The sequence below is a fragment of the Lupinus angustifolius genome, chromosome LG01 (assembly GCF_001865875.1).
Source record: "Lupinus angustifolius cultivar Tanjil chromosome LG01, LupAngTanjil_v1.0, whole genome shotgun sequence".
Classification (NCBI taxonomy): Eukaryota; Viridiplantae; Streptophyta; class Magnoliopsida; order Fabales; family Fabaceae; genus Lupinus; species Lupinus angustifolius.
The window spans coordinates 34,609,340-34,623,270 of record NC_032009.1 but is presented as its reverse complement, the minus strand read 5'-3'; the positions used below and the strand labels follow the sequence as shown (position 1 = coordinate 34,623,270).

Sequence of the window (13,931 nt, the reverse complement as noted above, 5' to 3'; positions counted from 1 at the left end):
GCGGTTGTGAGGGTGAATGTGGAGGGTGGGGACGTGTGGGCAGGAAGGGTTGTAGGTATGTGAGGGGAATTAACGTTGGGTTGTGGTGGGTTTTGGATATTGTGTGTTAGGTGGGAAGAAGAGCCTTGAAAGGGTGAGCCATGCGGGGGTTCTAGATGTGGAGGTGAAAAGATACAGAGCTCAGTCATCTTATCAGTAATAGTGTGTAGGACAGTGGTGATGATGGCATGTCGCGCATCTTGTTGTTCTTGATTCTCCTTCAACTACTCAATGAGAAGTTGTGTGATGGAATCATCTGCTTCTTTGTGAGTGATTTTGGGAGGCATTTGAGAGGGAATGAAAGCACCAAAATGTTAGGATGATTTTTACTAATTTTCTCTAGGATTGGTTTTCTAAATCTGCATACTTGAATTATACTAAAGAAAAGATAGATACTGAAATTCATCATGCTTCTTTTCATTCATTCTTCCTTAATAAAACAAAAAAAACAGAAAAGATTAAAATGATCTGAACCATACAACTGTCTAGATCTTACAATAGTAATAACAGAAAAGTAAGATATTTTGAGAGAGGTTTTAATCCTCTACATAATCCTTCATTTAATAGGGCTTTTGAATCTCTCTTCTGGGCCTGCCAATATTCTGGGCTCTAACATTCAGTTTTCAATTTCTTTGATTGAGTGTAGATGTTGAACATTTATCAACTTCTAGGACTAACACATGGAGTTGAAAAATATTAGAAATTTGATGGTCGCATAATTTATGTTACATAATTGTGTTACATGATATGAATATCCTTCATATGACTATTATTATATGACACTTCTAATTAAATTGTATATAATAATAAAAATAGTTACTTTATTTGATTGTTTAAAATATTATTATTATAGGGTTACAATCTTACTCTCAATTGATACTGCTCGTGAAATGATGTTATCAATGAGAACAACAACAATATCATGATTGTCAAATATTTTAATGAGTAAATGCAGAAAGAATAATAAATGTTGTATAGAAGGTATAAAGTGTTTCATGATAAGGAGCATTAAAACCTTATAGAACGTGTCTTATAAAAAGAACCATATATATAGAGCAGCTGTGAGAATCATCTTATCAATAGTTGATCTAGAAGTTGAATATCTTTCAACTTATCCACTTAACTCACCAAGTTTGAGAGAGAAAAAAAATATATTTGGGATAGAAGAAAAGTACAAAAAATCAATAAAATAAGGATATTTTTAGAATTTAAGAAAAAATAGTTTTAAACAACTCTTTCCATATTTAAATAATTAAATGTTTCCTTATATTTTACTATTCATTCTAACCCCTTCATTTAATAAATTTATTTGGTCTGACCGGTAAGACAGAGATGACAATCCATCTTGCCAACTTTCCATTATATACTTGAATGGAAAATTCATGAAAAAATTAATGAATGAGAAAATATTAAAATTGATTTTTTATTATAAAATTAATATTCAAGTGTAATATTCATGTACACATAATATAAATATTTATATACAATTAGTAAATTACATATCATCTATTTATATTTTTGAAGAGCCAAATAAATATAAATGGTAAATAATTTTTAAAATTCATACATTATTAATATATTATCTCACTTAATATTGAACATAAATTTGGTCTAAAGATATAATCATATAATAGTCACCAAATAAATTTCCAGTTTAAAATGCCCACCACATGTATTCTTCTGTGAGGCCATGTGAAACTTCTGAAAACTAAATGTACATTGCCCAATAATCATTTTATAATATTTTTTTTGTATAGATAGTTAATTTATGACCATCATATATTTGAGTACTAATATACTGTCTTATTCTAAAAATATAAAACTAATTACTATTATACTTCACTAAATGTTTCATCCCAAGTGAAAAAATATACACCACGTTAGAGTAAGAGTAACAACTATCAATCAAAGTACATCCATTTTGAGCACTCTTAGATCTTAATCAATCAATCAGACAATCTGAAAAAATACATCATTAACCATATAAGAGTGACATCACAACATAGAAACCAACTATGCCACCCATCTCCGATCTTGTTTGTACAAGACTGTCATGCCCTTGGAAAAAATATACATCTACTATAAACCACATGTCACCTACGCATTATACCAACTTTTGCCAAACAACAAGATAGACCTACAATATTGCTACATAGCATACAATAAATATAAGTTATCTACTTATAAAGTACGGACCTGTTAGAGCTGTCCAATATGGGAAAAACGACATCTTCTTATCTAGTACAGGTTTACAAAGTCATTTGGTCAGTCAGACTAACAATATTTACATGAAAATATTCCTCACATTTTTCCACTATAAACAAATGACTTCCTCGTAAAGAAGTTACACTCTATTTGTTGATATTACTTTCTTACTATTACACCTGCACTCTGCATTTTACATTCTTATATTGATTTGAACGTTGAAAAACATTGTGAGATACCTCCCCAACTATTTTTGAACAAATCTCTAGTAACACTAAAAAGATTCTCCAATGGCTCATTCAGACCCAACCTATCAAAAACTAAAGAACACTCAACAAACTAATTGTTATTAACTTTATTGTAATTGTAATAATATTAAAAAAAAAGGTTATACTATATCACAATCCATAAAATAAAAATCTAAATAATTTTTACACGAATATCATGAAATATATGCGGTCCAATAACAGAAACACGTTTTTTTACTTGTTTTTTGGGCACAGATGGGTTATTTATAAAGCCCATATCATACCCTAAATCATTCACTCAAACGCATATTACGAACCAAGGCGGCTTCTGAGATCTCGATAGCATTGTTGAGATCCCAATTCTTCTTTTTCATCTAGGGTTTCCTCTATTTGCCTCCGGTAAGATCATTCGGTATCTCTGAATCTTATCGAGAACCTGCAACAATCTAGGGTTTTGTTCCTCATCTTTCATTGATTCCCCTTTTCACAGTTTTATGCTTTCATATTTTGTTAATTTCCGATTTCATACAATTCGATCTTGATTTTCGGAATTAGTGATTGTCCTATCGAATCCTTGACCTGTTTTTTGGGGGCCAGGGTTTGGTAATTTGGGAACTTGCGTGGGTTTTATCGAATTAAATCACTGTTCTGTTTTTCGGGCTAGGGTTTGAAAATTTGAGAACTTTTAGGGTTGTTGGGTTTGGGATACATATTTTCTTCGGTATTTGATTTCTGATTGAGAGGACTGTGCTTGTGCTTGCCAATCAACATGGCGGCAGGGCGAAAAAGTGTTGTGAGGAAAAGTGATTCTTTGGTGAATGGTTCTTTCAAGGAACATAGGAATGATTCTTATGGCATGAAAGTTGACGAATCTTACAACTTCCATGCCACCCGCTCTGCAAAGCAAGTGTTTCATGTTGGGAAAGAGGAGAGAGAAGAAGGTGAGCTCTGTTTTGAACATGGGGAAGCTGATATGGGTGAAGTTCTCCCACCGCCGGAGAAGAAGAAAAAGATCTCACCAATTGTATGGGATCTAGCTGAGGAGGAAGTAAAAGTCTCTTCCAAAATCAAGGTTACACAAGTAATGTCCCCATATATGCCACCTCAAAAATATCATGAGAATGGTGTGGAAGATGTGGATGAGGATGAAGAGAACAAAGTGAAGGGATGGAACATCACAATGTCAAGATGGGCTTCTGATGGTCTTTCACCAATGAGCACTGATGATAAATCCAAAGGTCTCAAAGTAATTTCAAGTGTTGAGACTGATGAATTCCAAAGAGAACTTTCAGAAAGTACAATCACTAGATCATCAGGAAGTTGTGGAAGAGATAATTGTCTGGGCCGTTCAACATCTGATTCTGTTTCTGATAAGGAGTTCTGTAGTGACTCCATTTATGGTAATGGAGAACAAAGTGACGTGAGTGATTCTCCTGATTCCGACGAAGACAGTGGTTTAGTAGATGTGCGGACAGATAGAAACATGTTTCAGAGCTGCAGAAGCATATGTGAGTTTGAAATGATTAAGAAGATAAATGAGGGCACTTATGGTGTTGTCTATAAAGCTAGGGATAAGAAGACGGGTGAAATAGTAGCAATAAAGAAGGTGAAGATGAACATAAGTAGGGATGGCTTTCCAGTGTCAGCGTTGCGGGAAATGAACATTCTGTTGTCTTTTAATCATCCTTCTATTATTGATGTTAAAGAAGTTGCTGTTGATGATTATGATGGTACTTTTATGGTAATGGAGTACATGGAGCATGACCTTAAGGAGCTGATGAAGGAAAAAAAGCAGCCCTTTAGTATAGGTGAAATAAAATCTATGATGAAGCAACTTCTTGAAGGTGTCAAATATATCCACGACAACTGGGTTATCCATAGGGATTTGAAGACATCAAATATTCTGCTGGACAATGAAGGGCACCTTAAAATATGCGACTTTGGTTTGTCCCGCCAGTATGGAAGTCCACTGAAGCCATATACTCCTGTTGTTGTTACACTATGGTATAGGTGAGTGGCATTATAAATTTAGTTTTCATTCCAAGTTATTTCTTTCAGTAGACCTGTGATTGTGGTTTTTTTAGTTATATAGATAGACTTGTAGATGTGGCAAAATCTTAGTATATTTGTTCTCTGTGCAGGGCACCTGAACTTTTGTTAGGCGCGAAGGAATATTCAACAGCAATTGACATGTGGTCAGTGGGTTGCATAATGGCTGAGTTAATTTCAAAGGAAGCCCTTTTTGCCGGGAAATCTGAAGTGGAACAACTTGATAAGATTGTCCGGACCCTGGGCACGCCAGATGAGAAAATTTGGCCTGGGTTATCCAAATTACCTGGTTCTAAAGGAAAATTTGTTAAGCAACCGTAAGCTTATCTTCCCTTGTCTTTCCTTATTAAGAATACTTCGTTGTTATTATTATAATATTATTTTATAAATGTAATTATACATTTTTTTTGCTATTTCAGGTATAGTATATTAAGGAGAAAGTTTCGAGCCTCATCTTTCATAGGTTTGCCGGTTCTGTCTGAGCTGGGATTTGACTTGCTAGAGAAGCTTCTAACTTACGACCCTGAAAAGGTATATGGTGTTTCATGGATTTAAGTTATGATTGCTGTTATTGTAACTTCAAAATGAATGATGTATAACTTACAAGAATTGTTTTTTGATCTTGCAGAGGATAACTGCAGAAGATGCTCTCCTTCATGATTGGTTTCATGAAGCCCCCCTTCCCAAATCTGATTTCAACCCGATTCTTCCTTCTTGGCGTGGCTAGTACCCAGGTATCTTTGCTGGATGCATGAAAACCCTGGAACACTGATATTTTTATTGTAGTAATTTCCATCTGGCTTACCAAGCTAATGATCATATACAAAGAATGATGTGACCTCGAAGGGGCTGGGCAGTGGACTACATGAGAAGGTGTGGCATTGCACCTGTTTCTTTTTCCTACATTGGGATCTCTGTATTTCTTGCTAAACGATGTACATATATTTCAGGATCTTCAGTAATAGATAATGAGTTTCTTGCTATGGTATTGTTCTTCGCTTTTGCTATTCTGTGTTTTTTGCTATGGTAATGTTCTCTTGCCCATTGATATCTTCCTCAAATATTCTGTTTGTCTGCCCCCATCAACATGCCTCTTTTAGTGTCGTTTCTGTGTCCTACTAAGTTGGTGAGTGTATTAAAAAATTATGTGATTGCGAAGGGCAGGCCAGTGGATGCCATTAGAAAATAGTCCGCTTTTACATTAGAAGTGACAGATCGACATGTGATTGGGATGTGACCTGAAAATGACATCGTACGTGTGCCTTATTTTTTTTTTTTGTTCACTGCAATTCAGTGTATCCTCTTCGCAATGGTATTGCTTTAGTTCTTTTGCTGAAAGATGTATATCTATTTCAGGATGTTCAGTAAACAAATGACGGGTATATTGTTATGGTAACACTTTAATCTTTGTTTTCCTTTTCCGAATTTTTCTTTTAGTCACCCCCTTTTTGTCATCATTTCTGCCTGTCTTGCGAAGCTAGTGATCACATGTACATGGTTGAGAAGGACATGGCAGTTGGCTTCATTTGAAACATGCTTGTTACAAATTAGAAGCAGCAGGTTGATGTACCTGAAAAGGTGTGGCACTAACATAATATTTGGTTTTATTTTTCCCTCAAATGAAAATCCTGCGTATATTTGGTTTTGGTATATCCTATGGTTATGTTCTTAACCTGGGCCATCCTTATCCGTGCTTTGCCCTACACATCTTGTTTTTGTTATTGGTCTATCCTTATCAGTGATCATGTACAATGAATTAATGATGCAATAGCAAGAGGACAACAGGATGATGAGACTGAATGGGTTGACAATGGGGACAAGAGGTGTGGTCTCTTGTACCTGTATTATTACATTGATTTCTCATTGCTTTCAAGAAACGATGTACTTATATTTCAGGTTATTTCTTACCTTTAAAAACCAAATCTCAAACTCTTGTAACAATTCGCTCCATATGTAAACGTGTACGAGCCTGATGCAACTTGCTATTTTCATTGTCATTCTTAGTATATGGGGCATTTGCAATCTTGATATACGGGAGTGAGTTCAAATAATAAGAAGTTTGAGGTCAATTTAATGCAATATGTTTGAGGTCGCCTTGCCTTTTGAGTTCATTTGCATTGCTTAGTGTGAGAATATACATCAAATAAAAGCATCAAGAAGGGGCGAGGGTAATATTATGAACTATTACAAAAAATGAGTTTAATATTATGAACTGATTATAAGAAATCTGACATTGTAGGCATATCATCCGCTAAACTTAAATGATAATACAAATGGTAGGTAATATATGGACAGATAGAGGAACTATTAAACTATCAAAACAGAAAAAAAATCCACTGTGGGTAGAAGAACTTGAAATATTTGTTGGGGTAAGAACTTTTCAAAAAAAGTTTTGAAAACTATGAGGTTTAACGGAAATTAACACAATGCTCTTTTTACCTAAATTCTGTAAAAAGTATAGACAGCCATGGTATTCGAGTCTGTGTTCCATACAAGCGAGTCATCCAAGCGATCCCGTAACATGAGTTGGAGGAGTGCCAAGCTTGACCCGATCTAAGGACCTGAAAGCTTCGACACTCCATTCCATTGCACGATTTTTAAATGAAGACCATCAAAGGTTGTTAAAAACTATAAAACCTGATAAGTCCCGAATGGTTACATCACATTATCAAGGTTGTGAAATTGTACCCATTCAGTTTGCTTGTGAAATGCCTATACCCTTGACTTAAGAACAGCTGCGAAGGAAGAGAAGCTGCTTCATTGTATGCAGAACAGCAGGTAAAAAGTGCAGATCATTTGGTGATTTTGTTTTTGCACACACAATCCGATATCTCCAACAAAAGAAACTCACCCTTTAGCTCATTTGTCGAATAATATAACCTTTATGGGAATACCATCAAGAATGAAGCCTTTCTGACATGATGGTTTCTGCATTGCTTCATCAATAATGCCAAAAACCACCCTGAAAAATCATAATAGAATGTCATATTAGCAATCTCTAGGGAAGTACACAGGAAAATAAACTTGCGTTTTCCATAGCTTATTTAGCCTTAACACGAAGAGGGGTCTTAGAAGCCACAGCTGTTCTTAACATATCACCAGTAGGTAAGTGGCATAAGCAGTACTCATCCTTTATGATTGGTGCCTTTCCAATCATCCACCACCAGTAGTTCACAGACAATAAACTAGTTTATTATCTGATCAAACAGTAAGAAACTCTACATGACCAATGTACAAAATTAGATAATGACAATTTACCAAAAAAAAGTAAAGCCAGAAAAGTCAAATCAGGTTGTCAGGAATAAAAATTATCAAGCCACAATGTAAATAGTTACAATTGAATAGTAACTGGTAAATAATGAGAAAGAACACATGGAAAAAAGTGAACCCATACTAATACCAGATGATAAACTACAAATATCGTGACAATAAACATAAGAAACAAGAAAATGACATGCAATGTTCTAAACAGAGAAAAAACCTCTAAGAATTGGATGCATGTAGGTTCACCACTATGAAAAGCAAGCTGTTCAGAAGCAACGTGAGTTATAGCTTAATGAGATATCATGTGGGATTCTAAGCCAGGAAATATTTTGAAGCATGAGACCAACAAGTACATCAACAACCTAGGTTTTTCCCATTGGGCAAGGACTCTAGTCCATGACAATAGATCAAATGATAACATAATGTTCTATCACAATTATGTCTATACACAATTCACTGACATCTAAAACCTTAAGACCAATATGTACATGATCCTAAAATCACCAGTCAAAAAATCATTTCATCCATTAAAGATGAAAAAAATAAAAGACATGTGAAAAAACATAAAAGGTTCATAAAACAACCTCTAGGAACAAAGCTACCCTTCATCTCATTTACTATCCTTAGTGAATTTTCTACATATCTTCTTCACATATGCCCAATACATAAAATTCTGCCATTTATTTTTAAATGGGTGTAACTTTAGTTTTCTTTCTAATGCATACATTTATAACACTATCTTTTCTAGTGTTTCTACTCATATTCATCACTTGTGTCACTTAAACAAAAAACATAAAAAAAGAAGAGATTGTATTTTCATTTTCTTCTCCAGAATTATACCTGCATCTAAAATTACATGAGTTTTCCATAAGGTTCAAGAACAATTAAGTAATTTTCGCAATTGGGCACCTCATGCAATGACAAACAAAACCGTAAAAACTTAACAAAAATTCAAAGCACGGAACTTTTTAACAAATGGTGTTAGAATTTTCGTATCTGAAGTAGCAGAGAGGATAAAAATGATTTTTTTTTAAGAGAAATAAATATATAACAATAAGAATAAGACGCTTGTGGGGAAAAAAAGAGAATGCGTATTAATAAATTTACAAGGCAACCTTGTATTTCTTAATAATCTCTCTCACCTAAACCCGGTATAAAACTATCAAGCAAAGGAGTTGATATGTTATAATTGAACCAATCCTCCTAGAAAAATAGAGTAATATCTCTTTCTGCATTTTCTTTACAGAAAAACACTAAACCAAACTGCTTCAGCTAGCAATGTTAATCCAGAACCTGTAACCAGAACTTACTGTGGGGAGAAGATTATATGATGTAAAAACTCAATGGTTAGCATAGAAAGATAATACTAAGAACTGTGACATTATAAGCAAAACAAATGTAGATATAGGCTTCCTTGATACATGTACAATTTCATGTCATGGTTGAGCGTTTTTCTAGCTCGTTAAATATACCAATGTTGGTGAGATATCAGATATTTAAACCAATCCGGAGCCTAACCAGTGATCACTAAATTTTTAACTCTGATTCAAGTCAAAAATCAAAATAATCCGAGGCACCAGTTTATGATATCAGATTAAGAATCAAGTTTTGGTGACTTCCTCATGGTGTATCTTCACAAATAAAAATCCTACCAATTCTATAATACAATTTCAAATTAGAATTTTAGAAAATATATGATAAATGAAAAGCTGTCAACACAAGTCTAGACATGTGAAGCAAAAAGTAAAAGTTCAAAGCATATGAAATAAAATAAGTTAAAAATATCCAAGTAACATGACTAATTAGATTTCCACATTTTAAACTGCAATCCATAGTTCTACTCGTCATCCTTGCTTTTTGATTTCTTTTTCTTCTTAGTCTCAACAGCAGCCTCCACTACTTCTGACTCATCATCCTTTTTATCCTTCTTTTTCTTCTTCTTCTTGGTCTCACTTGCAACCTCATTGGCACCATCATCAAGCTCCAACTCCTGATCCACTTTCCTCTTTTCTTTCTTTTTCTTCTTCTCGGATTTATGATCCTCTGGTGCATCACCATTTGCATTGTCAACGGCATCATCCTTTTGTTTCTTCTTCTTGGCTTTCTTGCTTGATGCTTCAAGAGGCACTTCTTCTGTTTCCATCTCAGTATCTGCATCAATAACTTGGAATCAGCAAAAGCACACACCCATTACAGGTGTAAATTAGGGACCATTATATATGCTTCCCAAGTTAAAACAAATTGAACTATAAACCTATAACCACAACCAATAAAAGGGGAAACAAAGGAATCTTTCACCATATAAGTCACAACTTCAAATGCTAGGTTCCCTACCTTTGTTATCAGCGCTTTCCATGGCAGACCTCATGACATCTATGTTCTTACGGGGGGCAACTCCCTTGTCATAAAAGTCAAGTCGCTCCTCAACTTGCTCACGCAGTTTCTCCCCAAAAGCAGTAGTACCCTTTTCTCTTTCTGCATGACAGTACAACAAAATCATTTTACATGCAACGGGGTGCTAAATGTTAGTTAATACATAAGAGATGGCTAAAACAAACCAGAAAAGCAGTCAATTCGTGATGCAATTGAGCATTTGTTAGCAAGATAACGAGCCATACGACCCTTGTTTTTGGCAGATGCTCGCCCAATAAAAGAAGAGTGGAATATAAGACCATATTTGGGAGTGTTTCCTTTTGTTTTTAATGCCCTGAATAGAACATGCAAAAAATTATACGTATGTTTGAAGTAACAGCAAAACATAATAGTGCCAACATTGCGAACCAAAGCTAGATGTCCTAATAAAACACATAACATACGATAATGGAAACAACAAATTCTTGCAGTTCTATATATGAAGACTTGTTTTGTTAGTTTCTATAAACAAATAAGCAGTTCAAACTATTAAAAACTTAGAAACAAAAACTGCAGTTCCAAACCTGAACAAAGCCTTCTCAGCACCAAGAATTTGAAGAGTTGAAGAGGGACACTTAGCTAAATTTGTAAGGCTACCAGCATGGGAAATTAAACGAGCACCAACAACTTCACCAATTAAAGAGGCCAAATTAGGTGCAATGTCACTCATTTTAGTAACCAGGTAATCATACAGCTTCCGCCTATACTCGGATAGGTCCATTACTCGCTGTGCAAATTGCTGAACATTAATCAAGTCCACCGGCGACAAATCCTGACCTGAAAAAACCAAGAGAAACAATAATTATATAGAGAGTGATATAAAAGTTTAGTGCAATTTATAAATGAAAAAAATGAGAATTCTACCCATGGAGGCCTTGGCAGCTTCAACAATCTCCTTTGCTTTATCTTCATCTCCAACTATGTCAGTTAAGTCTGAGATCTTGTCTTCAGTCAACTTTGACTTATCCTCGATAAATTTTGTAAGTTTGGCATACAGATAGTTATCATTAACAATCTTCACTAGCTCAGGAAAATGCCATGAATACCATTCTCTGCACATAGTAAATGAACCAGTGGCAAAATTAACTCTTCAATTTTATTAATTATCCTTAAAGGAAGTAAACTAACATGAACACGAAAATTACTAATTCCAGATTTCATTATTCATTGTCGAACATTCACTACCTGACTCTCATAGAGAACGAATTGATATCTTTATCAAGTGTATCAAGAAGGAAGATTGCTTGAATGACCATGTTGTCGACCCGGTTCACATTGAATTTAACCTTTGCTCTGCTGTAACTATGACCCAAACCGAGTTGTGCTTTTTCCAAATCTCCTGACTACATACATAATTCAAGTACAAAAAAATTATAACATAATGAGAAAGCTATTTCTAAGTATAAACACAAAAGGCAGCCACACGAGTAAAATGTAACTTACCTTGAGATCACTGACAAACCTATCAAAATGGAGGCGCACACCCCGGATCAGCTCTAATACAAACTCATTACTTTGGCACGGGATTTTAGTAAGTTCCGATATCTGGGAACCAATCTTAGGATCCGCTACACCTAAGCTAAACTTGGCCTTCTTACCTTCTTTCGGTTTAGGTAAATTAGTCTCCACAACAGTCCTAAGCTCATCAGTCAATATCCCTAATCTCATCACACAATCAAATCAGTACCCAACATTTCACTAATTAATCAACACGAAACCAAATGAATTAAACATTTCAAATTTGAGAAACGGTTAAATACCTTCAGAGATGGCATTGCATTGTGTAAGGGCATCAAGAGCAGAGGTAAAAGGATTGAAAGATCTGAGCTTAACAACTTTTCCGAAGCGGTTCAAATCCGAAACGGAGTTGCGAACCGCTTCGGTGTTTTGTCCAATTTCATCAAGACCATGAGCCTCAAATAAGGCATAACCAGAAGCAGATTCGTAAAGCAGAAACAACGCCATTCAAAAACCTAAAAAACTAAATAAACGAAAGAAACAATGTTTCAATAACCGAACTGAACTAACCAGATAAGATAAATAAAAAAGTAGAATCATTCGTTTCGCGTGGTTCTAAAGAAAATAATAGTGAATTTAGATTTATATTTATATAATGAATGAAATGAAAGTGAAAGAGAAATGTTGCAGAGTTGAAGGAAAAAGAGGATAGTTACCAACGTTTGCTGCCTACGTTGTTTGTGGGAACATTTGAGGAGAAAGAAAATAGGGTTTAGGGTTTACCGAGAATGGTTCTTTTTATAGTAGACACTACTAACCTCACTTTCACAATTGTTTTTGTTGAAATGACAATAATAACCACCATCGGATCTTAGTGTTTTTTTAGATTAAAAAATGAGTGTATATTCATAGCGTAAGAGTCTATAGTAGAGCTGTCAAAATGGCCGGACCCGATCGAGTCTGCTCGCTAAAGCCCGAAAATTTATAGGATTTTGGTACCATTTTAGGCACTTTTTATTAAATCTGGGTTTTTTAGCTCGGCCAGACTATTATAAATCTGGACTCGGGCCAGGCTTACCCATGCGGGTTCGGGTTACCCGTTTTACTTATATGTTTTAATCTTTTTTGAGACTTTTGGCTTGGTAATAAATACTAAATGAATATTATGTTATTGTGTATTTAATTAGATTTAACTTTTACAAAAAAATATAATAAAGAAAATAACGTTTACAATGAAACTAAAATCAACATAAATTGTTTATCACAGAGGACCACACAACCAAATTTAATATAATAGTTCTCAATGTAAGTATTGACAAAGAATATACAAAATATAATATTTTTGTTAGTATCCAAATGTTTATATATTAAAGTGAAGTTACAAATTATATTGTGCTAGAGAGTGAGAGTCCAATAGAAATGAGAGATTTAATAAAAAAGTTACGTTAAAAGTCATACACGTGGACTTAACGCTACGTTTTAACTCAAACGCAATGCATTAGATCTATAAGTTTGGTTCCATTTGGCATAACAAATATGTTAAGAAAAATTATACGTTAATATCAAATGATACATATTTTTGAATAGATTAAATATATTAAAAGTTAAAAAAAAAAAATTAGTTTATGCAGGCCGGCCCTTCACAATCCGGAACCCGTTTAGGACGGGTTTGAGCTACCATTTGATATGCATAAATTGTATATGGTCTTTTAGCTCCGTTCGATTTAGCCCGAACCCAATATGAGCTAGTCCGAACCTGACTGGATAACCCGTTTTGACACATCTAGTCAACAGTAACTTGTTGGGTGGGTTTTTTCTCTTCTTAAATTGCTAGTCTCCATGTCATTATTTAGAAGATTTTAGTGGTAATTTATAAGATATATTTATTTATTTTTTTCTCATTTCTTCTTTGTTTGTTTATAAGAAAACTTGTAGTTTATACTTTATAGTCTTGATGGTAGATGTTGTGAAGTTAATGGACATATTATGTTTCAAGAAGTATCACTTCATATGTCATTATTTGTGATTGATCAGAAAAATATTTAATTATTAAATTTTTAATTTAAAATATATTTTTTCAATCAATCATAAATAGTGATACATAGAATGAGAAAATAGATATGCTCCAATCTCAATTTGAATAGGGTTCAAATGCTTCTACCAATAAACTCAACAACCAAGAAAGTGGAATTTAGGCAAATAAAATTATAGTAATGATGTAGTACATTTTTAAAAGAAATTAGGAAGTTAATTACT

General features: G+C 34.2%; 2 protein-coding genes across 6 annotated transcripts; one reads left to right on the top strand and one right to left on the bottom strand.

Annotated features, from left to right (window-relative positions):
* Positions 2,777–5,937, top strand: LOC109362350 (cyclin-dependent kinase G-2-like). Of its 4 annotated transcripts, none has more exons than XR_002109399.1 (5): positions 2,777–4,502; positions 4,634–4,858; positions 4,961–5,072; positions 5,170–5,414; positions 5,492–5,937. XR_002109399.1 is itself a non-coding variant. In XM_019608100.1 (5 exons), exons 2-5 carry the CDS (start codon positions 3,349–3,351, stop codon positions 5,266–5,268), a joined length of 1,590 nt encoding a protein of 529 aa, XP_019463645.1. In that variant the 5' UTR covers positions 2,777–2,891; positions 3,272–3,348; the 3' UTR covers positions 5,269–5,937. The 4 variants fall into 4 exon arrangements, 3 of the variants coding, with proteins under 3 accessions (XP_019463645.1, XP_019463638.1, XP_019463626.1); XM_019608100.1 differs by having other exon boundaries at positions 2,777–2,891; positions 3,272–4,502; positions 5,170–5,937; XM_019608093.1 differs by having other exon boundaries at positions 2,777–3,537; positions 3,613–4,502; positions 5,170–5,937.
* On the bottom strand, positions 9,434–12,520 carry LOC109362337 (nucleolar protein 56-like). Of its 2 annotated transcripts, XM_019608069.1 has the most exons (10): positions 12,392–12,520; positions 11,978–12,198; positions 11,661–11,875; positions 11,403–11,560; positions 11,082–11,269; positions 10,742–10,994; positions 10,364–10,512; positions 10,140–10,280; positions 9,651–9,956; positions 9,434–9,611 (listed from the first exon to the last, which is right to left on the bottom strand). In XM_019608069.1, exons 2-10 carry the CDS (start codon positions 12,180–12,182, stop codon positions 9,604–9,606), a joined length of 1,623 nt encoding a protein of 540 aa, XP_019463614.1. In that variant the 5' UTR covers positions 12,183–12,198; positions 12,392–12,520; the 3' UTR covers positions 9,434–9,603. The 2 variants fall into 2 exon arrangements, with proteins under 2 accessions (XP_019463614.1, XP_019463605.1); XM_019608060.1 differs by having other exon boundaries at positions 9,434–9,956; positions 11,978–12,190; positions 12,392–12,500.